The sequence below is a fragment of the Paroedura picta genome, chromosome 12, assembly GCF_049243985.1.
Source record: "Paroedura picta isolate Pp20150507F chromosome 12, Ppicta_v3.0, whole genome shotgun sequence".
Lineage (NCBI taxonomy): Eukaryota > Metazoa > Chordata > Lepidosauria > Squamata > Gekkonidae > Paroedura > Paroedura picta.
Window position 1 is genome coordinate 30,848,603 of NC_135380.1, and position 27,838 is coordinate 30,876,440.

The following is a 27,838-nucleotide window of genomic DNA, read 5'->3' on the forward strand; positions in this document are numbered from 1 at the left end:
TTAAGAGTTTCATATATGAGACTTGGCAGTGGTAACAGGCCTGGAGCTAATCTCTAGCTAAAAATTAAGTTGTGTACAGGCCACAGAAAGAGGCCATCCCAAGCTTAGCTCTGCTGACCACTATGGTCCCTCAGGATCCCAAGGGATAGGCATGCGAGTACATTAATTATATGCAGCTGGTACCCCTTCTGTGGTCTCAATTCTGCAACTGAACATGCCCAGACTAAACAGCAGTTGGCATGTAACAGCAGTCAGCCTTTCACTCTAAATTTAAGTGCTTCTGCTTGCAATCCTTTCTTCTAGCAGTAAAGGTTAAGGTAAAGGTATCCCCTGTGCAAGCACCGAGTCATGTCTGACCCTTGGGGTGACGCCCTCCAGTGTTTTCATGGCAGACTCAATACGGGGTGGTTTGCCAGTGCCTTCCCCAGTCATTACCGTTTACCCCCCAGCAAGCTGGGTACTCATTTTACCGACCTCGGGAGGATGGAAGGCTGAGTCAACCTTGAGCCAGATGCTGGGATTGAACTCCCAGCCTCATGGGCAGACAGCTTCAGACAGCATTTCTGCTGCCTTACCACTCTGTGCCACAAGAGGCTCGTCTTCTAGCAGTAGGTGGTGCTAAATGCCTAGCTTTTCATGGAGCAGCTGCCTAGGGTTCAGGGTGCTCCATTTTTTTCTAATCTGGGAAAGTATGGCTTCTGCTGAGTGCATATTGGGATGGCAATTTCTATGCTAAAAGCCATTGGAATCTTTTATTTTGCCAGATCATCAGGAGGAGAGCTGGAGCAAGGCAGGGTAGCCAAAGGGGTTCCTTCTGCCAAGTATGGCCAAAGATCACATTACAATGCAATGGCTTTCCAAAGGACCAGAAGCTTAAACTGGCCAAAAAGGAAACAAAGAGCCACCTCTGGAAGAGCAGCAGTTGGCCAAATGCAGGGGGTAGAGATGGTAGAAAGAAGGGGGAAGTCTGACTAAGTGGGGGCTAACTTAGCAATACAGTAGATTCATGAATGCACAACTCACCTTCCAAGTGCTGCATGGGGTTGCATGCTAATGCTTAGTGGAGCAAGAAGGCGCTGGGGCTGGGCTGGGCTGGGCAAGGGGCTGCGGGGAGTCTGTCCCTGTGCTATTCCCACATAGCACTGTAGTCACTGGTTGGGTGAAGTGATGGGAAACACAAAAAACCGCACCTGTTTTGGAGGTTTGCTCTAAAAACGGTCTGTCCTACCTGCAGGTTTTTCCGCCACACATTAACGGCTGCAAACGCCAGTTGCATCTGCTTCCTCCGAGCGTCTTTATGCCTTTTGTAAGCTATTTCTATGAATATTAAAAATATCCCGGCCACAATACCTCCAGCCACCAGCATGAATACACCTGAAAGAAGCAGGAAAGTTAACCCCCAGGAGAGAGGAAGCCACAGGACTGCAACACCCTCCCACTTTCCCCAGCTTCCCCTTGGCCCAGCAAAGGAGGAGAGATAGAAATCATGGAGGCAGTTCTGAAAGCACTGTCAATGTAGTCTGCCCTTTTTTGTCCTAGTGAGAGCTCTGAAAAATTGGTTTCAGTACAGTTTAGTTATGAAGTGGGGCAAAAACTGACTGTGGATTGAGCCTATCGGCCAAGAATAATGACCTCATCAAGGCACTTCCTCCTCCCAAATTCCTTGAGCAGATTTTAATAACAGCAAGACCTTCCATTGGACGAGTTCATACTTTGTGCTGGTCCTGAATTAATTGCTTCCCACACTTCAGCTTGTATCAGTGCTATTATTATGGCAAAGAATATGATGGAGCCAATCATTGTTTTTAAATCTCCCTGCAGACAGAAAATCAGTATGTTAGGGATAGGCTTTTCACAAGCTTACTCATTTTCTGTCTTCAGATAATTTTTTTACATGCGCAAATTTTCTTCCACAACCTGAAGTTATACTCCAGAAACAGTTTTAATACATGATAGCCAAGTTTTAGACTCCAATGACATACTTTGAAATACCATCATTGTGTGTGATGTGACATTGTGGTAATATTTCCCACCTCCTAGCAGCGGCCAAAGAAATGGAACAGGAGATGGGGATTCATGTTTTCCCCCTAACTACATATTGCTGCACAGCTGATGGGAGGGAGGGATTGACAGTGTCTGTGTGTCTGATCACAAGGTTTATTTAGACAGGTTCCCATAAAGAGATGGGTGTGGGACATTATGGAGGGAATGAAAAATTCCCTTAACAGCGTTCTGGTGCCCCATGTAAACACCCTCTTTGAAAGTTCAGGGAAGGACAGAGGGAGATGAGGGTATCAGAAGATGGATGAGAAGGGAACAAACCTGCCATGTTCTCAAAGGTGAGAGTTGCTGGAGCATTACTTCGGGAATCACATTCTTGATACCTCACCCAAGTCTTGTCAAGCTCTTCCATGAAGCCGTTCTCGTGGAGGCTGGAGACATAAGCGGAGAATAGAGCAGTCATTGGGGTAGGTTTTCCAGAAGAAGCAAGAATATGTGATGATGTAGGGTGGGATGTATTGATTTGATATATGTATTGTATTGCCTACTCCCGGTTTCCCAAACTTCTCGTAGCCAAGCAAGGCAAGGCACAATTATTATTTTAGTATATAAAGTTCAAGGTATGTTCAATTCTACATTGAAACATTTTTACCTGTTAGAATTTAGACAGAAGAGTCTAACTTGCTCTGATAGGAATGTTATCCTATGATAAGTCACTGATCAGGATATGCCTTGCGAATGAATGGAGGTGAGCCTAAAGCTATGAGTTGTGCAAAGACAAAATGAGCTATCTCCTCTAGAAGGAATTCTGCTGGGTCTCTTGGCTCTATACCTCCCATGGCTTTGAAAAGCTAGAAATGTTTCAGGAATCCCTCTGCCACAACATATTGATCACCCCATGCAAGCAATGTAGGATTCAGCATTCCCACTTGGAGATGGTACAGACTTGAGGATAGCCAGAGAGACGTTCTGCTTCCAAGGGCTGTCCTTGCGCATCCCGATGCCAAAGCCAGAGCGGAAGAATAACTCCCCTGTTGTCACCAGGTCACACTTCTGTGATGCTTCAAATTCTAACACAGCTGAATCCCAGATGAATGCATGGAGCTTGCTGCAGGGGAGAGTAATTATCAAGTTAAGCTGGGCAAAAAAAGAGCTTACTTAAGTCACAGCAAAAAAATTGTCATTTTTCTTTACATATTTGATTTTTTAAAAAAATTATCTACATGTCTTAGCAAGTACCTCTCCCCCAGACACCCTGTGAAGTTGGTGGAAAGAACAGTACTGCGCCTTACAGCTGGACTACTGTAATAAGCTCTGTGTGGGGCTGCCTTTGAAGGTGCCTTTGAAATTTCATGTTGTGCAGAATACAGTAACTTATGTTTTTTACTGGGCATCTTGCACACATTTTCTGATTTTACAACTGCTGCAAAGGGTGCTAATTTGGTTTGAGGCTGAATTCAAGGTGCTAGTTTTAACCTCATATACTCTAAGGCAGGGTTTGCTGGCAGGGGCTCATGGGAATTGTAGTCCATGAACATCTGGAGGACCACAGGTTGACTACCCCTGCTCTAAGGAAGTCAGTCTTTCTTTCTCTCATTTCCCTGCTCAGCAATATTTTTCTAATACTATTTTTTTGGCGGGTTCAATATGGATAAAAGAGAGAAAATGTTTTAAAAGAAACAAAGAAAAAATCAAAGAGCAGACATATTGGTCTCATTTACATTTTTTTCTTTTTTAGTTTCCAGTTGGCTGGTTTCCCTGCTCAGCAACTTTAGTTAGCCCAACAGGGTCCCCCTCCTTCAGGAGGCTTGTTGTTCCATAAAGAATGGCTTACTTGATTGAATTCTGATAAATATTTTTGTAGTTTGCCAGAAAAAGCAGATTCTGATGCAGGTTTTAGTGTGATATTGTTTCATTGTATTTTATTGTGGTACTTAAATGATCGCTGGAAGCTGCTTCAAATGCAGTTAAGACACAGCACGGAGATTACAAAACAAAGTAAGGTGAAGGTAAAGGTATCCCCTGTGCAAGTACCGGGTCATGTCTGACCCTTGGGGTGACTCCCTCCAGTGTTTTCTTGGCAGACTCAATACGGGGTGGTTTGCCAGTGCCTTCCCCAGTCATTACCGTTTACCCCCCAGCAAGCTGGGTACTCATTTTACCAACCTCGGGAGGATAGAAGGCTGCGTCAACCTTGAGCCGGCTGCTGGGATTGAACTCCCAGCCTCATGGGCAAAGCTTCCAGACAACATTTCTGCTGCCTTACCACTCTGTGCCACAAGAGGCTCATACAAAATAAAGTAGGTTTGGGATATACAAAAGAAAGTACTTTAAACAATGTATAATTATTTTGCCAAACCTATAGCCACTGGATGGGGTGACAGCTTAGGTGACTTTAAAAGGAAATAAATCAAATTCATGAAGGAGGAGGGTTTAGTGTAAGAACATGTGCTCTGGATGCTGCTCCTTGGAATCTTAATTAAAATCTCTCAATAGCATGTGTTTGGAAAGATCATTCTTGGCTTCAGTCCCTAAAGAGTTTCTGGAAGTCAAATCAGACAACACTGAATTCAAAGAACTAATGGTGTTACAGCAGGTTCGTACACATCTACGTATATTATGGTGCACCTGCGTCATGTACAGATGACCTCAGGCTCATCTCCAGTCAAAGGAGACAGCAAATAGCAGGTGTTGGGGAAATACCTTTCATTGCCTGCTGGGGCCCCAGAGAGCCACTGCCAGTGAAGTAGAGAGAATAGTGCGCTAGCTGGACCAGTGGTATAAGGCAGCTTCATATGTTTATAAGTAAATAACTATTGATTTGGCTTAATTTGTCCCCCAGATCTCTGGCCCCTTCACTTACTTATCCCTGACAGCCTGGATGGCTTCTGCAGCACTCTCATAATTGTGTTTCTCCATGTGGCGGTACATGGTGCTCAGCTCCACCTGACGGCGGAAGTAAATGTCCACTGAACTTTGCTTCACCGTAGCATATATGAACTTATCCGAGGGGTTTCGCAACTAGAAAAGAATAACATGGGACTTACACATTTTGAGAACTACAGTACGGAAAGAAGCAAAAACGTAAGGAGTTTCTCTTGAATTGGATATGATTTTTGAATTGTTTTGGGTTCCCCCTCCCCCCCAATCTTTTAAACCAGTCATAGTTTGGAGAGGATACTATATTTGAGATCCTTAGGCAACTGACCCAGAATAATAGTTCCCGTGGTTCTTTGGGATGAAGGAATGACGAACAGGAACTATATGATATATAGTTATACCCTCAAGACTGAGGATTAAAAAAAAAAAAACATCCTTCCACTCAAAGCTGAAAATCTGTGGTTGAGCGCTTCGTCACCCGAAGCAGCCATTCGCTCCCAACACAGTGCCGCACCATGGGGGGGGGGAGGCGCGGGCATTGGCGCACTGGCAGGCACACACATGCAGGCCCGCCATTGCGCCAACGCCCTCGACTCTCCTCCTCCCCGCGCGGCGCGCCTCTGCCCGAATCACCCAAAGATTCTGAGTGAGTGGCTCCATTTTGTTTTAGTGGTTTGAACAACTTAGAAATAGTTCTGTATAATGGATATTTCGCTTCGGCTAAAGAGATCTAAATGTTGATTCCTCCCATTCACTATATAACCCTTAAAAAACAATTTAGTCTATGCAGGATGGTCAGGACTGGGATCCTTCCTTGTCTTGTGCCTTCCACACACCTATCAGCTACAACTTTTGTATAACAAAGAGTCCACTCTAGGAATTTGATTTATACCTTCAGTGGCCAAGCCCTGACACTGACAGGTTCTGAAGTCCCGACCTCAGGAATCATATTACACGATTGCTTCCAGCCTCACATTTCTCCTGTCACTCCTTTAATATTCAGCATGCTGCTTCCTACAGAAAAGAACTTCCATGTCTACTAAAATTCCAAGCAGCTTTGCTATTACCCTGGGATCATTAATGCCCGTTATCCGTTCCTCGGGTCTGTCCAGCACCAGGAAGGCAGCCAGGTTGGCAGTATATGATGCCACAATAATCATAGCAAATCCAGCCCATACCATCCCAAGAATTCGAGCAGAGAAACTCCGGGGAGCACCTGAAAGGGAAAGGATAAGAGAGAGTCAAGAAGCATGGGAGATCTATAAACAGCCTACATGGGCTTATTTAAAACTTCTGACCAGGTCCATACTGATATCCTGAAAACCAGGGCAGGCCTTGACACTTTAAAACTTTAAGAGCCAGAGTCATTTTTTAGCTGTCAGAGTTTTGTAGTTTAATGACCCGATTTTATAATTATTGCTACCACAAAACCTGACCTCTTCACATTTTTATAATCTTATTAAATCTATGACAATGGTATTGCAGTATATGCATAGGGATAAATCACCACAACAAAAAGGTAAACTCTAACCTAACTTCTTAATTCCAATTCAATACTGGAATTAGAATAGAAAGCAACTGGGGAACTGTCTAGAGATCAGTTGTAATTCCAGGAGATTTTCAGGTAACTCCTGAGGTTGGCAGCCCTACATTATTCCAAAACATAGGCTTTTGGTGGTCAGAGGGGACCCCTTCTTCCTTTTTCACTGATGGAAAAACTGGTTATATCCAGCCCTTTGTACTTCCATTGAGAACTGTGGAGAGGCGGTAAAGTAAGAGCATTGCTGAAAATATTAGGCTTCACAGTAAAATTTCTAGGTGTCATAGCCACCTGGTGCCTGGGATTTGTCAAGCCCTAAGCTAAGTGTATAGTTGTATAGAATCATCATCATCATATTGTTTATTTATTTCATTTCCCCCCGCCCTCTCTCCAAGGATTCAGGACAGATTACAACGAAGACAAAGTAGAATAGAAAAATAAGAATTTAAATTAAGTCAAGTTTAAAACATTAAAACAAAGGTAAAGTATTAAATTTGCCTGATTCTCTCTTGTTATATGAGAGAGAAGAGGTGGTAAAGTCATACCAAACCCTTTAATAGAAATATTGTTTGGCAGACTTCTGACAGGGAGGCCAGTGAATGGCAATTGTTTTTTCAACTAAAGACCTTGCAAGATCTCATTTGGCAGAACGTTCCACCAGGCCAGGGCCAAAAAAGCCCTGGTCCTACTTGAGGCTGTTGAATCTCCTTGGAGACAGGGATCCTAAGTAAGTTTTGCTCATTAGATCTTAAAACACTTTTGAGGACTTACAGGGAGAGGCAGTCCCATAGGTACAAAGGTCCAAGATGATTTAGGGCTTTAAATGTGATAACCAAAACCTTGAATTTGATCTGGTCTTTAATCTAGAGCCAGTTCAGCTGGAAGACATGGGCCCTCCATTGGTTCCCCGTGAGGACCCATACTGTTGCATTCTGGACCAGTTGAAGTTTCCAGAGCAGCTTCAAGGGTAACCCTGCATAGAGTGAGCTGCAATAATCTAGTCTGGAGGTGACTGTTGATGGATCACAGTGGCTAGGTAGGATGTGGATAGGCAGGGTACTAATTCTTTATGCCAATAAAGGTATTGTGTGTGGGGGGGGAGGGGTACTAATTGTTGCAGCTGGCAAAAATGATAGAAAACCCGATGAGTGACATTTATGACCTTGGCCTCCATAGGTAGGGAGGCATCCAGAGTCACACCCAGATGCTTGATGGTTGCCAAAGTTGTTAATTGGACTCCATCAAGAGCTGTAGCAACCTGTCTAGGGTATGCTGACTCAGTACAGAGGACCTCTTTCTTATCTGGATTGAACTTCAGTCAATTCCATTTGAACCAATCTGTGACTTCCAAACATCCAGCCAAAGAGTCTGGGGATGTAGATATGTGGCCGCCCATCAAAAGAGATAGCTAGGTGTCATCAGCATATTGATGAAACCAGAGCCCGAAACACTGGATCAGTTGGGTTAGGGGATTTATGTAGATGTTGAACAACATCAGAGAGAGCATGACTTCCTGAAGGACCTCATGTACTAGGGCATGCTCCTGGGAGGTTTTCTCCCCTACCATCACCCTCTGTCCCCAACCTTGGAGGAAAGAGTGCAGCCATTTAAGGGCAGCACCTTGAACCCCCTTATCAGCTATGTCAAACTCCACTGTTAGGTCTGTTAATAATCTTCTCTCTGGAAATTGTCTGGGAGGGTGACCAGAGCTGCCTCCACCCCACGGCCAGAAAGTTCTGCCATTGTTCGGCAACTGCACACTCAACCACCTTACCCAGAAATGACAGCTGCCAGTAGTTGGCTGGATTGTCCCCCCCCCCCCCCAAAAAAAAAACTCACAAATGTTTTGTGTAATTTGGGATGGTCCCAAGACTAAGGATATCAAAAATCAAATCAGACTGAATAATTGTGCTGGGCGTGAACTAATGAGGCAATAGAGCTCACAAAATATTCCCCTTTTTGTGGCTTTTACTGCCGCTCATAGGAATCGATAAACAGCTTATAAAATGTTCTTGAGGCTTCATCACATGTTTTCTGCCAAACTCGCTATAGCTGTCTCAGTTCCTGCGTCATGCCAGTACAAAACAACCTGAATATAACTCACACTCGCAGGAAAGAGCATGCAGGGGCCATGCTTCAGGGAATGGCTATAGTGAACTTGCCCTCCACATCGTGACAGAAAAAAAACCTTGTTCTCATTACCAGTTGGCTGTGAGACTGCAAAAGTGAGAGAAGGGACATTCTGACCTCTGCCATTGGCCCAGAGGACCAAGGACGACTGAAAGTTTCCATCCCTCTTCTTCCAAGATGAGTACTAGGAAAGGAAGATCAGATATGCTCAAGCTGGATATAAATTCTGACTCTACTGGACTGATCGCCTTCCATTCCCCTTCCACTGTTTGCTTTAGTTCTTTTGCTTTGTAAGCCTAACATTGGGACTTGAGTTTCTTAAGCAAGGTAAGCCCATCGTCTTCAAAGCAGGATATAAGTGTCATCAGTCAGCTCTTCTCACGGCCCGCATTTTCACCAACTTTGAACTTACCTTCTCCAATGCCAGAGTTCAGAAGGACTCCCCAGGAGAACCACATAGCAGAAGAGAGTGTCAGGGCATCTTCTTCTTCTTCCTCACTATTCACTTTAAACCGGCCAAATGGGCTGCAAGAGAGAGACTAGACTAGTTGCCAGATTTTTGCTCTTAGCTCCTCTCTGGAGTAACTGCTATAAGAACTCTGCATGCGACCTGTGACTCCATTAAATCTGACAAAGGATGCACAACAGGGCTTAGAACTTTAATCTCCTAGATCAAAACCCAACATTGGCTAACTCTTCTTCCTCCCCTCTTCTCCATCTCCATCCCAGACCTACTTATTTCTTTGTCCCATCACCTAGATACTTGGCTATCCATCTTCCCTTGTGTACATCTTGCCTTGTGCACACCTTGGAACAATGCAAAGTTTTCCTTACTCAGATTACATTGATTTCATTCAGGCTTATGAAGGTGAACCACTCAATGGACAACATATAACCCAGATCAAATAGTAGTGATGTATGTGAACATGTATAAAATGGATGCCTGCTCCAGACATTCATGAAACTACCCAGTGTCTCTAGCTACAACAACAATTAATGGCTGTCATCCATACCCCATTCATACACCCTAAGGGGTGATTACCTGAAGCGGTCAAGGAGATACAGCATCACAGCTACCACATGAACTGAGAGCCCTACCAGAAGCCACAAAGTGCTCTGAAATGGCTGCATGAATGAGTCCAGTGTACTCCGGGGAATTTCCTAGAACACAATGGCAGAGGAGGTATTAGCAGTCACAGGGTAAGGGAAGTTCAAACACATATGGAGTAACCTTTATGGCACAGCTTCGGAAAACTTTCTCCCCCAAACGTATCCACATTACCTAACTGTATGCAAAATATCATTCTAAGTCTAGGCATGATACCAGTCAAGAGATTCAGTGTTAAAAGACCACTGAGAACAAAGCTGATGTGTATCCATCAGGAACAGACTGGGAAACGGTCCAGGAACAAGACAAGTGACCACTACTACAGGGGTAGTCAACCTGTGGTCCTCCAGATGTCTATGGACTACAATTCCCATGAGCCCCTGACAGTGTTTGCTGGCAGGAGGTCATGGGAATTGTAGTCCATGGACATCTGAAGGACCACAGGTTGACTACCCCTGAACTACAGTACTGGCAGTGTTTCAGGGGCTGCTCAGCTCTGCCCCTGTGGCTATGATAAGGGAGCCTATGACAGAAGTTGCTGCCACGGGTCAGGCTGAGGTCCAACCTGAGTGGCTCCTGCTGCACTGCTTAGCTTGTTCTGGGCTGCCAGTGGTCCCCCTAAGTGGCAGCTCATTGGGAAGTTTCCTGGTTACAAAATGTCAGCCCAGTTTGAGACTCAAGCTGGGAGCCTCTTTGCAGTTCCATCACTAAAATGGACTTTAAATTTAGCTCACTGTTGGAATTCTCTTTCACTTAGTGACTGTTTATGAACTGGAGGTTTCATGCCTGGCTGCAGGCTGGAGTTTTAGTCATGGCAGGTTGCCCCACCTCTTCCTGCACCCATATGGGGGAGCATTTGGCCCAGTGCACTTCAGCCACCCCCGATTTGTGCTCTTGCGCAGGAGCTGGAGCAGTAAAGTTCCCAGTGCATAAACAGTCAAAGTCCATATTTTAGGTTGGCACTTGGGTTAATGGGGAGCAAGTAGTACTTTAAGAGGGGCCGGATTTTGCCTGAGGATGGCCAGTTATTAATTCTTGACGTGGGCCCTTCTGTGTAGTGCTTCATTCCAGAACTTGCACCTGCTGCTTTTTGTATGTTAGCTACTTAAAAGTCCAGTACTGACAGTTTTCCACTAGGTGTGTACGCATGTTACCTTTTTGACCAAGATGGTGAGTCCCTGGTATTTGAAAGGCTTGGAGAATTCAATGTATTGCGCTCTCTCGTTGTTGATAGTCAGTGGGGCCACAATCATGTCAGCCTGGCCACTCAGCAGCTCCCCCATCATCCCGTTCCATTCTTTCTTGTTGCTGTTGTTCACCTGCAGGGACATCCCAAGTGCTGTCTTAAGTATCCAATCTGCAAGCAAATTCACCCTGAAATTTGCAACAATCTTCCACCTACAATTTAACCTGCATCCTTTCATAGTCTGTTCTGTTGAGAGTACTGGAGCTGAAAGTGAACCCTGGTTGAATGAGTTATTTGCCATTGTGCTCAGATCCCTAGAGACCTCTTTAGCCACCATGAAGTCTAGATGAACAAGACCTGAAAAGAATGCTAGGACCCTGGACTTCTGCTTTTGCTTGGTCATCAGAGTGGTATCTTTTGCTTTCTGTGCTTCAGGATCCCAGTTGTTTCTGCTCAGGTTGGACTAGATGGCCTGTATGGCCCCTTCCAATTCTATGATTCTATGGTTCTAGGTTACTGATCCCTATAGTTGAAGAGCACCTTCTCTATCTAGTCTTCCCGGTAGCCCTAAAACTGGAAGATATACCAGAAACTGCTCTTTGGAATTGGAAGAGATACCAGAAACTGCCATTTCAGAAGCTACCAACCTTGCTACCAACTTTTTGCCTGAGCTTACATTTAACATATGGAAAGAAAGATGATATTCCACATGTCCACACATACCCGCTCTTGTGTTCCAAATTTACCATCAGCAACAAGGTGAACTTCATAGGTAAAATTCATTGTTTTAGCAAGCTTGATCAGTAAGTCGATACAGAAGCCATAGCAACACAGCATCACACTGGGGCGGCCTACGGAAGAATAACCAAACACATTCATGGAAGAATACCTCAATGGCAGCCATTCAGATGCCACAACCATTCTCCCCCATTATGTCTCAAATGAGAAATCCAGTGCAGAGGCTGCTAATTAATTTGCAATAAAATCCACACAAATCCATTATCATATTTGTTTTCTTAGACTTGAGCCAAAGGGGAATTGTGACCTGTTTGGATGTTGTTCCTGCCTCTTAATTTGGGCACTGGATCATGGCATCTGCAGTCTTTGATGAGTTTCATTCAAATGTTGTTCCTGCACTTTTGATCGAGTAAGCATTGATTTATGGAATTTGCAGACCGTCCCCCCAAATGAGCATACATTCTTATGATAGCACCATGCCACTGATATTATCCAGAGGTCTATTTCTTCATGCCAGTGAAAAATACTGTGACTAAGTTTACATTTCTTATTGCCTTGATCCCTACCATAAATGAATGAACTGGGAGGGTAGGTTCCGGTGAAGAAACAATTATGAAATAGTACAGATGCACTGGGACAACAATATGGCAATAATAAATCCAAATAGAGTCGTCTCTCGAGTTACAGATGTTTTTTAATTCTTACTTCATATAAGTCCCAACACGTTTCGTCTGCTGGCTTTGTCAAGGGACAAATTATTAGTGTTTCAAACACACTTCTTATAAGCAAATACTTGTCTCTTGGAGACAAGGTCATATTAACCGCAGCTGCAACTGAAGAGAGACAAAACACCAGGTCCTGAATGTGATTGTGCTGTAGCCCACCAAACTATTTTCCATCCGTCACAAGAATGTGAGCATTGTGCTTTCCAGAGGGATGTGATAGGACTGTTTGTACTCTCCCCAGTTGCGACTGAGTGAACTGAAAACTTAGATATTAGTACGTAAATGAATTGGCGAATCTATCTGTACAGCCATTGTACCTACTTGGCTACATGCTTTATGTTATTACTAGATGGAAAGGCTTCTGCATGCAGAAATGAAGCGGGCGCTAGTGGGAGGAAGGTGGAGGGGAGGCAGGCCTGGGGAGGCACGGAGAGGTCTCCAGGCCACCTGGCCATTGCTCCCTCCCCAGGCGTGGGTCGAGGGCATGTCGGGCGTGGTGGCGGCGGTACCCGGACCAGCTGCGTCCGACCGGACCTTGACCTCCACCGCCTCCGGTGCTCCGCTGGCAGAGCAGGCTCTTATCAGGACCCTGCATCGCCGGCGTCTACCTGTTTCTGGCAGTGTAGCCATGGCCTCCCAACATCCTCTGGTGTGGGGGCCTTGGTGATGCCATGGCCTTATTCTGGCCACCACCGCCTTCTTGACAGTGCTGCCGGTGCTGGGTCATTCTTGGGGCCAGCTGCTTCTGGCCGCCACGGCCTCCTCCTCACCACCGCTGCAGCCTCTTTCTCGGCACTGGTGCCTTCTTGCTGCCACTGCGCTCTCTGTGCAGCCCTGTTCCCACTGCCGCCTCCTTCTTGCGGCTCCTGGTAGGGTGGGCCGCGTAGGGGCAAAGCTGACTGCACCCTGATTGGCCCAGATTTAAGTCTGGACACTGTCCAGGGCAGGACATACTTCACACCCCGGGCAGTCTCCCAAATATATAGGAGAGCCATGGGTAAGGATATGCTTCCTGTGTGTAAGTCTGCATTTGAAAAATAAATACTTTAACAAGAAGATTACAGCACTTGCTTGTTCTTGTGCAACTGTTAGTAACTCTTTTGTTCCCCAAGTCAGCTATGGTTGGGTGATTTTATACGAGCAATCATAATGATTAGGCAATTTTCTAAGTAATCTCTGTTTGGAAATTTAAATAAGAGCTCATTTATGGGAGGTATATGACAAAACACCAGCATGAATGGAGGAGTTCAGGCTTCACTTGTTGGGGGCAGCACTTGGATACAAAAGCTCACAGACCGAATTTGTATACTTGTTACTGTGTCCCAAAAAGTGAGCACCTTAACCTCAGTAGATGGTTATTTTGACATCTGTCACATCTTCTGTCACAGCGTAGTTCACATTTGCTCCCTGAGAGTCTCAAAATTCTCCAGTACAAAATTTAGCAGCTATTTTATTTCTGTGTTTCATAATGATTTTTATTTCAGTTGATACAAGAATGTATGAAGGTGCTTTAACAACTAAGCCCTCTGGCTTAGTACTGTCTATTATCACTGGCAGCAGGTTTTTGGAGCGTCAAGCAGAGAAGAGTCTTGTCCCACCATATGCTATCCATTCTTTGATGGGAAATGCTAAAAAATGAAACCAGAAACTTCTGAATATAAAGAGCATTCCTTGCCAGTGATGGCTCCTCTCTCTCTAATCTACTTTATATAAGACTATTGATCCATTAGCTTAGGGCCAGTGTTTCAAAGGCCATGTATCCCCATGTGGACTTCGGACAGCAGTGGTCTTGGAATTCTCTACTGACAACTTAGTTCCCAGGTACATATGTGGGTCTGATTTGTAGTGGGAGTGTGAGCAAAAGAGGTTTAAGCATTCTCTCTTGCACTGTTTTCCTGACCTGAAATAACCAAAGGGTGTAATTATATGACTGCTAGTGTAATGTACTGATGGTGACTCAGGTAAATAAAAGTTTGGAGATGACAGAGGTTAAACTTGAGACGTTCTGCTTGCAAATTATGTGCCATTAAGCCACAGTTCCTCCAATGTGGGGGTAAGATGTCATCACAGTCAACATGTGCCTCTAATTTTGTCTGGCACAACTGAGAAAAATCATTTTGGTTATTTTGGCCATTACATATCTCTGGCCAGTATTCATTTTTGTTCCCATCTATTTATTTTTGTCAATTGCAAATAGTTACCTGGCATAGTCTCATTAGGCCCAGTACAAAGGACCTGCTGCACCAGCCCCCCAGTACTGTTGAGAAGTGATTTGCACTTTCCATCTGTCATGGTAGGTTTCACATAGACAAAGGGCTCTTGGTGGATTGTGACAATCTGCAAAAAGAAGAATCAGATGGCTGGCTTGTTTAGGAGTTTTTCCTTAAAAAAATATGTCAAATAACACGGTTTAAAAGTTCCAATTTCTTTATGCAGTATGTAATCAGCTTGTGGAACTCACTGCCGTAAGATACATTAATGGTCACTAGAATACATGATATCAAAAAGCCAGACAAATTCACAGAGGATGAGCTGATCAATCACTATTTTCAATAATGGCTAAAAAACATCCATGTTTATCAATAATGGCTAAACAAAACATCCATGGATACCAATTGCTAGGGAGAGTAATGAGGGAAGGCTGATTTCTTTGTTTCCTACTTGAGGGCATTCCTAGGGTGTCTGGTTGGCTATGGTGAGAAATAGGATGCTGCACCAGATCGATCTTTGGACTAGACTGATTCAACAGAGACCTTGCTATGTTTTTAAACTTTAAATCTTATCCATCTACATGGAGATTGCGTATTCTCCCCCAAGAGCCCTGCTACCAATCTCAGATTGGAGTAGGGCTGTCAGGTCCTTCCTGGTCATCAGCAGGGTTTGGGGCAGGATTGCCAGATCTGGTTTAGGAAATTCTAGAGCAGTGGTTCTCAACCTTCCTAATGCCACGATCCTTTAATACAGTTCCTCATGTTGTGGTGACCCCCAACCATAAAATTATGCAAGTGTTCTTTCACAGAAGTTAAACCAAAACTGACCAATGGTGTTCATGATTGTATATAAATTGGTTATACATTGTATGTGAATTGATGAGCACCTTCAGGAAGAGCAGCAACAGTGGTGGCGCGCAGCTCCCACAAAGCTGCTCACCCTGCCGCGACCCCTGTGCAAGGGTCGTTCGACCCCCAAAGGGGTCCTGACCCCCAGGTTGAGAACCACTGCTCTAGAGGTTTGAGGATGGAGCCTGGGATACAATGCTATGAAGTCCACTCTTTAAAACATCAATTTTCTCCAGGGAAACTGACCTCTGTAGTCTGGAGAGGAGCTCCCCAGGTCCCACCTGGAGGGTGGCAACCCTAGACTAGAGGGGGGCATTAGTGGGAATTGAAAACATATGCTACAAATGAATTTATTCCTATTTATCAGCGCCTGCCTGGGGTTTCTAGTATTTGTCCTCAGTGAACATATTTTGTCTTTGTGGAAGATTTCAGGGAATATCTCATTGCTTGTGAGAGTTGCAGGAATTGCAGGCTTTGGCACAATTTACAGCAAACCATATTTGCTATTATGGGAACAATAGGACAATATTAGTTATTTTCTTTCCAAGCATACTTTTAAGTAAAAGATCAAAAATTGTCTAATAATACCTCTTTATTGCGAGCTTTACCTTTAATTTTGTAGACATTTCATAGCCCTGTGGTGTCTCCGTTTCTCCTCCAGGCCAGATGATCTTGCGGTCATTGGGCAAGAACTGTGGGGGACAGTATTTGGGAGTTTTAATGTCCCCTTTGGTTGATCCAGATCAGTGGGCACGGAAGGCAACAGAGCACTGCAGGCAAGACAGTCTACAAACATTGGCCCATATGTGGTGGGCTTAAAGATTTGAAATCTAGCATGTTCTTAGCCCTTAAGTCAACAAAGGCTTGGTGAAAGCATCTGATGTAATCTTAAAAAAGAAAATAAACAAACAAAAAAACAACCCACCCACCCCAACAAACCTAGAGCAGTGATGAGCAGGTTTCCTGCCATCAAGATTTAAATGCTTTTATTCTCCCCCTGGCTAACAGAATAGAATAAATTACAAAAAACAGTCCTGTGTTTTGTAGGTTTTACACAAAAATTGCAGTTTCTTTGCATTTGTGTGAAGAGGTTTTTTTTTCCTTTTTTCATAAAGCCTCAAAGCTAAATACCCCCCATCCTCAAAAATGCTGCACATTTACATTCCATTCTGAAATCAGGCAAGGAATGCCTACAGCCCCATCTGTAAATGCCCTCTCAGTAGGAGCTGCAAAAACACTAACATTCCCACCGGTGACAATACTTATGAGGTCAGAGTAGTGAAGGAACTGAACACTTCACTGTCCCACATTTCCTTTGGGGGATGTACGTACGTGGCTACCATTGTAGACTCCAACTTGCACCAGTTTGTTGTTCTGAAGGTTCATGACACTGTAATTGGCATATTTCCGGTCTCCATCTTCGTTGAACTCCACCCGGCCAGTCACACCTTCTGCATACTTGGTCTGCATCAGCACTCTAGAGAAAAGACCATTGTTTAGGTTTCACAACAGATCACATTAGGCCCTTAAAGAGAAGGCTCTCTGTTTGTATAGGTGAACATATGTCTGCAAAGTTCAATTTCATTTTTTAAAAACAGCAAGTTGTCAATATTGGTGGCCCACCAGCATGTGATCGGTACCACAGGCAGTTAAGAAAGAAGCAGATTGTCAAGCAGGCCAGACTACCAAGTAAAGCAGATTAATGGTTTGGTTTATGGCTGAGTGACAATGTGCTCTGATTTTGGAGCTAGGCCAGAGTCAGGGATTAAGATCTTCCTGGCTGTTTGTGTCACACGATCCCTGCTGGGTTGTAGTGCCACTCCTGGCCAGCCATAGTAGTGGTGTTGTTGTAGTCAGGGCAGCTGAGCTTTGTCATGCAGCTCTCTCTGCTTGGAAACTGCTATATTGGCTCACCAAGCCCTGGTTCAAGGCCCTTGGCATATAAAAACAGGTAACTTGGCCTGAGGTTTATGGAGGTAAGCTTGAAGGTATATGGATAGTACCTGGAGAAATTAGGGGGGCATATTTCCTATGTACCCATTATCTGTCCCACTTTGCCCTCCTCTCTCACAGACTTTGATCTTCTCTTCTCTGGTCATCTCCTTCTTTCAGCTATATATGTCTGCTTCCCTTGGGCAGCTGACTGCATCTTTGTTAAGCCTTTCCATTGCCTACCACACCCTTCTGTAGGCCCTTCAGCTTGCCCTGGCTCTCTTGTGCATCAGAGCAGCTCAACCAGTAGCAGCCAGGCCCTCTCCCTAATTAACCTATGTAGAATGACACTGTCTCTTGTGATAATGAAGTCCCTACCAGGCCTGAGGAGAGCAGAGCCAGCAAAGCAGCTACCTCTTGAATAGAGGCCCTGTCTTCCAGATGTTGGTATTTCCCACGCAGCCCCTTGGTGGATCTGTAATGTTCTCTTTCTCAAACAAGTCATGGACAGCCTGGGCCACCACTGCCACGGCATCTCTGATGTGAGCAGACTCATTCTTCCCATTCATGAGCTGTAAACCAATGAGCCCTAAAATAAGGAAGACACACAGTAAGCTTTGTCTGGCTAGACCAGACCAAGGTCCAATATTTTGTTTCCAACTATGATTCAATCAGATGCCTCTGGAAGCTCCGAAGCAAAGTGTGACAGTATTAGCCATTGTCTGTTGTATTCTGGATATACACTGTCTCTGAATAATGAAGGTTCTATCGTGGTTAATGGCCATGAATAGATCTTCCCCTCCATTATTTTTTCTTTTAAAAAAAAAATCTGTCTAAGACTACTGAGTCTCTACTCTATCTTCTGGCACTGAATCATGTCAATGGAATTAGACATAGCATGAAAAAAGTCCTTCCAACAGGGTAAGCTTCTGGAATTCATGTGCGGGAGGGAGAAAAGTCTCCTCCTGTTACCATTCCCTCCCCATTAAGCCCAGCGTAGCTCCTATTTTTCTGTACTAACATAAAACCTCATAGGCATGCAAGTCCTCCACCAGCATTTCCTGGAGACCTAGGAGAGAGAGGAGGATGGGACAGGTGGGAAATAAAAGTACCACACACTGAAAAAGCAATAAGCCCCAGACAATGTCACTTGAGTATGAAGGCCCCAACATATTGATCAGGAAGGGCACCGTACCTTCTGGTGCATGACGTAGGGCATTGCCTGAGATCTCCCTTTCCCCTACCAGCCACACATAGCCTGGACCAGTCATGTTTTCCTTGGCTGCTGATGTGTATACAGTTGTAGCATCATCCTCACTGAAAAAGATCAGAGGAATACACTTGAAGAATAATTCTTTCTCCTCCCTTTATATTCACCCCAGAGGAACTCTCTGCTAGAGGCCCTGACACCTAGAAGAAGATGTAGGTAATTAGACCAGGAAATACATTTCTTACGAGTGGCAGATGGGTCGATTAAGAAGAGACTCCAGAGTGTCATATCAGGAAGCGGTGAATATGATAAAAGACTGCTCTTGAAACTCAAGACTTCAAAGCTCATGCAAATCAACAATGCAACAATATGACTGATTTTTTGCAAGGGTCAGACTGCAGGTTTGTTTGAAATTCACAACATTCCTTTTGTCCAGCTGTTTGGATCTGGTTCAGTTCACAAGGTGTTTAGTGTGGGAGACACTTGCCTCCAGCAATTAACCACTGTTGAGAAAAACAGTAATGAAGCAATATTGCAAAAGAAGTATGCTGCTTCCACAGAATCATCCTTGTACAGCTACTGATTTTCACAAGTAAAAAGCAGCTCCCTGCCCCCAGTAAGACTGTGACGCAAATGGGCAAAATTCACAGCTGTCCTTACATATACTTTTTGTGTTGTGTCCCCCACCTTGCCTGAGAAGGTCAGGAAGGTTCCACTCCCCTCTTTTCACAAACTAAGCAAAACTGAATTATTGAAGAGGGTTTTTCTACACAGGCAATAGAATTGAACAGGAAGCATAGTCTTGTTTGTTGTCCATAACATGGTGAAATCTGTTGGGTTATGTAGTGTTAAGATGTCATCCCACTTGTTATGAGATCCCACCTTGGCTAGAGATTGTTCATACATTAACCCCAACAGGGAAGGACGGAAGGGAGAGGGAGGGAGGGAGGGAGGGAGGGAGGGAGGAAGGAAGGAAGGAAGGAGCCAATGCATCAGCAGTTGTGAGGGGAAACAAAAGCCATTAAAAGAACTGAGGTGGGCATTTGTATACTCGGGTTGGACACAGGGGGAAGACATTTTTACTCCTCTCCCCCAACAATAGTGTTTCCAGGCCAAAAAGTTTAAAAGACAAGAGCCTCTGGTCGACTCAGATAAGAGCCTCTGGGCAGCTTACCTTGCAGAGAGGATAATAACCCGGGCTTCCAGTTCTTTAGCTTCCAGCAGCAATGAAGTCACATTTTTTGTTCCAGGTTCAAACTGAAGCACTTTCTCAGCCTGTAAATGGTGTGAGCAAAGCAGGTTAGGCTGACAGCCAAGCACCTTTGAGTGAGAGCCATGCTTTCTAGGAAAGAGAATCAATCAGATTCTTTCAAAGCACTGCTAGGTATGGAAAGGAAGGGTAGCTAAGTCGTTTTAATTTCTTTTCTCTTTCTTTAATTTTTTTTTCTTTTAGGGTTTTTTCCCCCTTTAATTTTTTTTTCCTTAGATTTTTACTGGGTTTTTTTTTTTTTTTGCACTGTGCATGCAAACTGAAGTCACTCAAGACCCAAAAGATAGGCGTGCATTTGTATAGGAAAGAGAAAAAAGGCATATATATAGATATATACTTATTTATTTTGCAATGCAATTGAAAACTCAAACCATTGTTGTTTTTCAAAAAACAAAAAAACCACGGGAACTGAAAAATTAAAATTAAAATAAAGGTCACAAGGTTTGCCTCTGGGAGGGGGGATATCAACGTGAGCATCTCACACCAAGGAACTGTTTCCTTTCAGGGTGGGAGGGGGGAAGGAAGGACAGGGAAAGCAGGGAGGGATTGGTTCAATTGTCCAAGAAAGAAAAAAAAAACTTGCAAGTTAATTATTGCTTCACATGCATGTCTCCAAAAGAAATATTTCCAGGGTCGGCTTGCTACATTTCCATTCTCAAGATCAAACCAAACTTATATCCCAACATAAAAGAGCGTGCTACCAAAAAACATGGAGCTTGCTTGCTTGCTTGACATATATATATATTTTTGATTTTCTTTTTTTTTTAACTTTTTTTTTTTTGGTGCCTGTGGCTATTTCGTCATTTTGCTAGTTAGGTTGGTGGGCGGCGTGCATTGTCCATGCAAATATACCTTGGGTCCTCGCTTGTTGTCATAGGATAGTTGTTCGAGGTTTTCATAGTTCCTTTTTTTACTCTGATGAACAATGTGCACAGAAAAAATATGTAGACACAGAAGAATATTATAAACAGTTGAAAAAAAATGACGTGTAGTAAAGCAATCCAAAATCCAACTCCTCCTCCACTGCTTGCGGAAAGGGGGACTCAATAACACTGGAGCACGCAAAGCCCATGACTGGTGGCGAGGGAGAGCTTTCCAGGATGCCGCTGTGCTAGGAGCCGTTTTGGTAATGGTCAGCAACTGGGCCCCTGGGGTTGAATCCAGAAGGAGCCATCTAATCTATCTCCCATTTGCTGATTCATTTGTTACTGCTCTCTTGTTCACCTAAATGTGATAAGCAACTGTTCACCAACTGGTACGTTATCATCTTGCAACCACTTGGTAAGTCAGTTTCCTGCAAGGGTCAGCTAAATGCTGAGAAAAATTTGATCCCTGTCCTATCTCCTGATCGAAATGTATGGAAGCAATGTGAAATGCTCTTCTCCATCTGGCAGGTTGCAGCTTGCTCACTCAAGTGGTGATATGTTACCACTTGGAAAAGAACTGTCTGTATTCTGTCTTGGAGGGAGAACGTCTCCTCTGAATGTAAGGACTGGAGTGCCCCACTGGGTCAGACCAAAGGTTCATGTAGTCCAGCATCATGTTTCTGACAATAGCCAGCTAGATCCCTGTGAAAAGCTCACAAGCAAGGCATGAAAACAATAGCACTCCTCTGTTGTTGGTTTCTAGCATCTTGTCTTCATAGCTCTGAACATGGAGGTTCCATTTAATTAGCATGATTAATGGACCATTCCCAAACAGGGCATTCTAATATGCGGTTGACAGAACTGCTTGAGGGCCAGGAGAAATCTACTAATTCATAATTAAATTCCCAAATGAGTACAAAGCACTCATCCAAAGAGGTAGCTGCCTGCTGCATCTCTGCATGATTTCTGCCCTGCTGTGGCCTCCTTCCAATCAGCCTTCCCCCAGGGCGATGGTATGAATAATTCTGCTCTGTCTTTGCTTCAGGTATGTGTAGATCATTCAACCAATCCTGACGCAGCAGAATTGCTTGCCGTCTGAGGAGCCTTCTGTTGTGCCTCTGCATGAGTCACTGCTCTGAGCTTGCATCCTTCTAGTCATGCAGAAATACAGGGTACGGACTCCACAGAGGGTGGATAATTCTTGTGCTCTAAAAATAAAGCTTTTCATTAATAACATATAAACTGTGCCTCTTATTTTAAGCGGGGAAAGGCATATAAGTTATCCAAACTTTTTGGGGGAAATTTTGCCAGGCAGTGTCTCACGGACCTCATTGGGGCTTAATTCTGGATAAGCATGCTCAGTGTAGGATTGTAAAACACATTACTGTAGCTGTTGAGAATATTTGTAATTAAAAAAAACAAGCAAGTTTCTAGTCCTTATAATGTGGCAATTGGTTTCTTCAAAATATATTCTTAAATTAATTAGAGAGGAGGGTGTCCCTATGTGTCCCTACCAACCATCAGAAAGTAGGATGCTGCTTCAGTATGACTCATATAGACCTAGCCATTCTGTATGTATATATAGATTCACCACACAGTGTTGCTCTATTTAAAAAAAATAGACCCTAGAGCTTGATTCTGCCTTGATAAATTAAGGTTTGTCTGTTGCACAGTCATGTTTGCATTAGTGGGAATGATCCCCAAGGACCTGTGTTTCAGAGCTGATGTAGCACCATGGTTAAGACTCTAAGCAATTAGCCTGGGAGGTAGTTCCTTGTTCAGATCTCTGCTGTGCATGCCTTTAGCTCAATGAATGGCATTTGTGAGCCACTCTCTCAGTCTTAGCCTCCTATTCTGGAGGGTGTTGATTTAAACCTACTAAAGCTTTAATTGATTCATTGGTTGGGGACTAATTTTAAACAATGGAATGGAGACTTGAGATCTGTTGATGGTGCCTTGTTGTGAGAGTCTGCATCAACAGGCATAAGGTTGGTGGGTGCTTGTGATCTGATTTTTTCAGCTGTTGCCGCTCGTTGTGGAATTCTCTGACCCTGGATGTATGAACAGCTAAATCTCTTCTTGCCTTCTGTTGGGAATTAAAAATGCTCATTCAGTTTGGAAGTGGGGCTGTCTTCCTGGCATTGAAGCCTTTAGTGTGCTGTGGCTAGTTTACTGTTTCCTAGCTTTTAATTGTTTTGCTGCTTTCACTGTTTGTTTTTTTTACTTGTTTTGCAGTAGTTGCATTTGTATTATTATTATTGTTCTGGTGTATTTATTTTTCATGGTTTAAATGGATCGCACTGTTTTCTATCGTAAATCATTCAGAGCACAGAAAGACAAGACTGAAATCTTCTAAATATTATATACACAGACACACTGTAATCAAGAATGAAAAATAAACAATTAAAATGGCTTTTTGTCTAACAACGGATGACAGGTTTTATATATCATTCAGCACTGCTACAACTTTGACAAATTAATTAATGTAATCTGTTAAAAGGCAAGTGATAATTAACTAAGTTTTATTTCAGAAAATTGTTTGGAGAGATTTGGCTGTACTGATTTAAAAGTTGTTCTTAGTTATTCTTTAGCTGTTGTTCTTGTTGTTATGTATTGTAGTATCTTCCTTGAGCCAGCCCTTCCAGTGGAACTTATATCAACTGTGCCAGTGATTTCAGAGTGGCCTGCTGCAGGTCAAATGGGATTGGCCTCAGCACTGACCTATTCTGTACTTACAAACACAGAGGAGCTCATAAACAGGGGCAACACGATTTTAACCCTACCAATGAACTGTCGGAGCGCTTACTCTTACCTTGCATTGACAGCGATTTACTGGTCTTGTGTACTGTTTTTATGATTGATGTTTTATTATTATAACTTTGTATGAGTTTTAGAATGTTAACTACCCTGAGCCTGCCTGCAGGGAGGGCAACTAAATCAGAGTCCAATAGCACCTTTAAGACCAACAAATATTTATTCAAGAAGTGATCTTTCGAGTACATGCACTGTTCCTCAGACTAATGAGCTATCATAACAGTGGAAATATAAGGCATAAGCGAATTATGGTAAATTAGTAATCTGCAGGGAGGGGTAGCCTAGAAATGAAATGAAATGAAATGAAGAGAGAGAGAAGGGGGGGCAGTCTGATTCTCAATTGCTCCCTTCCAGGTCTAACCTCCAAATAAACACTTGCAGGAGACCTTATATTCTCAGGAACACCTGTGTATGGGTGGATATAATTTCATATTTGAAAAATTATTTAAAACAAACTTGCATGCAGAAAACTAGTGTTTCAGGGAGAAAGGTGTTAGACTGGTTTTCTTTTTTCTCTTTTTGTGGAGGAGCATGAATAGGATGTCCTGTCTACTGTCTGAATGATAATATCTGGCAACGGTTATATCTTACGATGCTTTTGTCTATGTGCATGAGCTCTTTTTTCCCCTACACAATATGTTTGGAGAAACGTGCTGACTATATGGAGTTGAGGAAGTGGGCATGTTGTTTTAAACTGAGAAAGCTTTGTAGAAATGGGATATCACTTACCCATACAATACAGTAATTAACCATCTGCACAGTACAGCACAAGCCCCCGTTTGCTTTCTTATGATTCCTACTGGATGTGGTCAGGTATATGGTTTTAGTTGAACTGCTGGCTTTACTTCCATTTTTACATTGTTTGGTACTTGCTTTAAATCTCTTTAAGGGATCTTATCCTCATTGGAAGCCATTTTGGGATTTTGTTGTGGAGCATTAAATCTTTTACATAAAGAAACAACTGCCGTGTACCAATTAAACAGATTCGCCTTTACAAATTGCGGTGGGAAAAGAATGCTCCCTTCCTAGATGTTGGCCTTATTTGATTTTTATTGAATGAATATGAGAGGGGTATCAGTGCTAGGGCAAGGACAACCCGGAGCTCAGGGAGGTTGGAGGTGCAAGTCCCATCAGAATGGGACTATTGGCCTACCCAGGACTGAGAAGCAGGCAGAGAGACTGAGGAGTAGATATTGGAAGCTGGAAACTGCAGCTACGTACAAAAGAACCAGATAAAAACTATGGCCTGGACTGGGCGTGTTTGTAGTAACCAGGCTAAGCCGGAGCAAGCTAATGGCCTTCCTGGATGGGTGGTTCTATACTGAAACTTTAGCAAACTGTTTCCACCATCTCTCTGCAGCCCTGAGCAGCCTGTCTCTTGTCAGGAGGCTCCCAGTTCGAATCCTGGTCGTCGCCAAGAGGAGGTCTTTTCCTAAACTGGTTGAGCTTCTTTCTTTGTTGCTGAGGGATGGGAATTTGACGAGCTCCAGGTTATGCTTCCCCTCATTTCACAGTTGTTGTTGCTGGTTTTGTTTTGTTTTGTTTTTTAAAATGTAGGAGATTTTCGACCATGGCAAAGCAAGTGAAATGAATAAGAGTACAAACTTTTGTCAGGTACTACTCAAGACACTGTTGATGCTTAAAGCATAATGTTAGTCATGTTAACAATGGGAAGAAAGAAGGTGTTTTACATACAGAAATCTACATACATAGAACAAGTCTGAGACTTTAAAAGGGTTTGCCGTAATGGCAACATTTTACATGGTATGATGTACTGGATACTGACCTTGGATTCTTTTTCTTCCAAGAGGGTCTCTAGCTTCTTTTGCGCAGCCCGCCCCTCATGATCATCGCTGACAATGAGAATTATGTGGTTCCACTTATAATAGCGCATCATTTCAAACCAGACATTGGACTGGTGGGAATAGGGGGGGACAGTACGCAGGAAAGATAAGTGGATACTCTGGAAAGAAGAACAAGCACAATCTTAAAGATCTGAATTAATTAATTAAAATATGTATACTCCGCCTTTCCTTATAGCTCAGGTTGGATTTCTGGGGCAGATGCTTGTTGGGGCTTTGTGTGTTGTACATGGGCACAGAAATTGTGTGAGGGGGCTCTAACATTAACGTGCTTGGAGCTTTTCAATTTAGCAAAAAAATAATAGAGGACTTTATATACTTAACATCACTCTTCCCTCTCAGAACACAAGCTTGGGAGGGGGTGTCACTCAGTGAACACAGATTAGTCAAAGGATCAGACAAACAAAATCAATTACTTCTTCAAACAATGCAGGACGAATGTATGGAATTCACTGCTACTTGAGACCACTAGCTTGGATGGGAAAAGTCTATACAAATTTGTGGTGGAGGCGGAGACTCTCTGGTAGAAGAGACACCTCCATATTGTGCTTCTTACAAGGCAATATGGCTGATCTGATTAGGAGTTAAGATGCTAGTCTATGTGAATCCTGGGTTTGATCCAGCAGGCTGTTACAATGTTTTCAACAAGCATTCACTTGTAATCAGCCGAGACACAGAGTCAAACTAAATGAGACACTGAGAGTTCCATTTTGTAAACAGGAATTGGTTCAGATCAAGACTATGGTACTTGTGAAGGTAAGTAGGTCATCCATGGAGCAGCTATTTTCCTCATTGGGGCAAAAGAGGCCAGCTATAAGGTTTATTTATACACTTACTTCCTAGAACTCAGATCAGCTGAAAAAGAGTGGCCTGCTGTAGTTTTCATTGCAGGCATTCAGAATTATGTGTCTCTACATGCCAATTTGACTACTACTCTGGGTATCTGAATGCCTCCATGCATCCTCCCTTGCTGCTCTCTAAATGTCTGAAATGCAGGGCTGCTTCTTCATCTCTCTGATTTCAGGATCTCTGTTTAAATGTTAATCCCTCCTTAGAATCAGCATTTTTCTGAGTCCTGATTACTTTGCCTCCTCCCAACTCTCCCCACTCCATCTATGGCTCATCAGCCACACCTTCCTTTTATCTCACTCTCTAGTCTCCACATCTTTGATTATATCGATCAATTGATTTTATTCTAAAATGTGTGCCCAACTAGTTAGCTCAGTATCACTGCATACCAGGGGCCCCAAAAACCTGCCTGGTGACACTTTTTCTGGTATCTGCCAAGTGTTTTTAGGAAGCAGGTGGGCTCAGGTGGGGACCAGAAGGGCTTCTGACTGACTGTTGATATCTGATTGTCTGTACGGAGTTTTTAAAATGCTGCTTTGGCAGCAGCTGGATCTACACTGTGTTACTGAAATTAAGTTGTGCAATCATTTTATGGCTGGTTCTGCCTCCTGTGGCAGCCATTTTGTGGCAAACATTTTGTTGCTGTGCCCACCATGCTGTTCAGAATTCCAAATGTCCCTGCAGACTCAAAAAGGTTGGTGACCTCTGCTATAGGCTCTTCAAACTATCATTTTCTGGGAGGGGGAGGTATATACTAGAAAGTGCCATGTACATTTATATCCAAATAACCATCACCATCATAATGAAGCAGTTTACCTTATCTGAATATATAGACATGCGTGTTGTCAGACCAATGACAGGGATCCTATAGAAGCCGGCAGTGTATGACACAGGAGTTGGTGTTAGGTGGTCATTTGGAGCTGGTGGGTGACTCACTAAGATGGCATAGACCTGTAGGAAATAGGATACGGACATTGATTTACAAATGTGGTTCCCATCCTAACCTCATAGAGGTCAACTGTAACTGGCTGTTGTATGACAGTTGAAATGGATGATGACTTGGGATGTTCTGGAGCAGATTGTACTTGAAGATGGCTGGATTAAGCAGAAGTTGCTGTGCTTTGCTTCCAGTTTTGCAATTCACATGACTAATGTACTTATTAGGAAGCTGAATGCCAGTTTGGTCTTACCCCTCCCTGATGTATGATCATTCTTTCATCTCTCATCATGTTAAAAAGAATTGTAAAACTTCTCCAGGGGCAGGGAAGGGGGAAGGAAGAGAGACAGGTTTAAGATATTTATGGACACCAGCTAATCAGAGCCTTCCATAAGCAAATCTTACCAAATCAAGCCCACAGAACTGTGTTCTTAAAGTCAGGCTACACTAGAACTAGTATGTGGATCTACGAAGTAATAAAACTGTCTTCACCACTCTCAAACTGTTATATTGGGTACACTCAGAGAAACAAAGTTGAGATATTGCTTGCTGGCATTTGCCTGTTTATTCAGATCTTTCAGGCCCCCTCCCCCTTTATCTGAAGGGATGAAGGCTTCCAAGCTAGATTTGTGGTCATCCTAGATGATGAATGCCAGGGAAGGCAGTTAATTAATGCTCTTTCAGAGATGGGAGATGTTGTGTAGTTGGATGCAGGCAAGGAGACAAGACAA

At 43.5% G+C, this 27,838-nt stretch overlaps 1 protein-coding gene across 24 annotated transcripts in view; it reads right to left on the reverse strand.

Moving 5' to 3' along the window:
* GRIN1 (glutamate ionotropic receptor NMDA type subunit 1) overlaps positions 1-27,838 on the reverse strand; it is a 53,920-nt gene that overhangs the window by 15,929 nt on the left and 10,153 nt on the right. For 20 of the 24 annotated variants that reach the window (XR_013225742.1, XR_013225741.1, XR_013225743.1 and 17 more), the window contains exons 2-19: positions 26,987-27,121; positions 25,246-25,422; positions 20,632-20,694; positions 19,684-19,784; positions 18,495-18,616; positions 17,714-17,888; positions 16,700-16,844; positions 15,976-16,059; positions 14,510-14,645; positions 11,569-11,696; positions 10,814-10,978; positions 9,594-9,712; positions 8,964-9,076; positions 5,949-6,097; positions 4,865-5,022; positions 2,948-3,109; positions 2,323-2,432; positions 1,229-1,374 (exon numbers count right to left, since the gene is read on the reverse strand). Coding sequence is in view for 18 of the 24 variants with exons in the window: in XM_077304934.1 (XP_077161049.1) it covers positions 1,229-1,374; positions 2,323-2,432; positions 2,948-3,109; positions 4,865-5,022; positions 5,949-6,097; positions 8,964-9,076; positions 9,594-9,712; positions 10,814-10,978; positions 11,569-11,696; positions 14,510-14,645; positions 15,976-16,059; positions 16,700-16,844; positions 17,714-17,888; positions 18,495-18,616; positions 19,684-19,784; positions 20,632-20,694; positions 25,246-25,422; positions 26,987-27,121 (2,388 nt within the window). In the remaining 6 variants the exon portion in view is untranslated. The remainder of the gene's footprint in view (positions 1-1,228; positions 1,375-2,322; positions 2,433-2,947; positions 3,110-4,864; positions 5,023-5,948; positions 6,098-8,963; positions 9,077-9,593; positions 9,713-10,813; positions 10,979-11,568; positions 11,697-14,509; positions 14,646-15,975; positions 16,060-16,699; positions 16,845-17,713; positions 17,889-18,494; positions 18,617-19,683; positions 19,785-20,631; positions 20,695-25,245; positions 25,423-26,986; positions 27,122-27,838) is intronic. The other 4 variants (XM_077304936.1, XM_077304941.1, XM_077304943.1 and 1 more) reach the window with 1 other exon arrangement.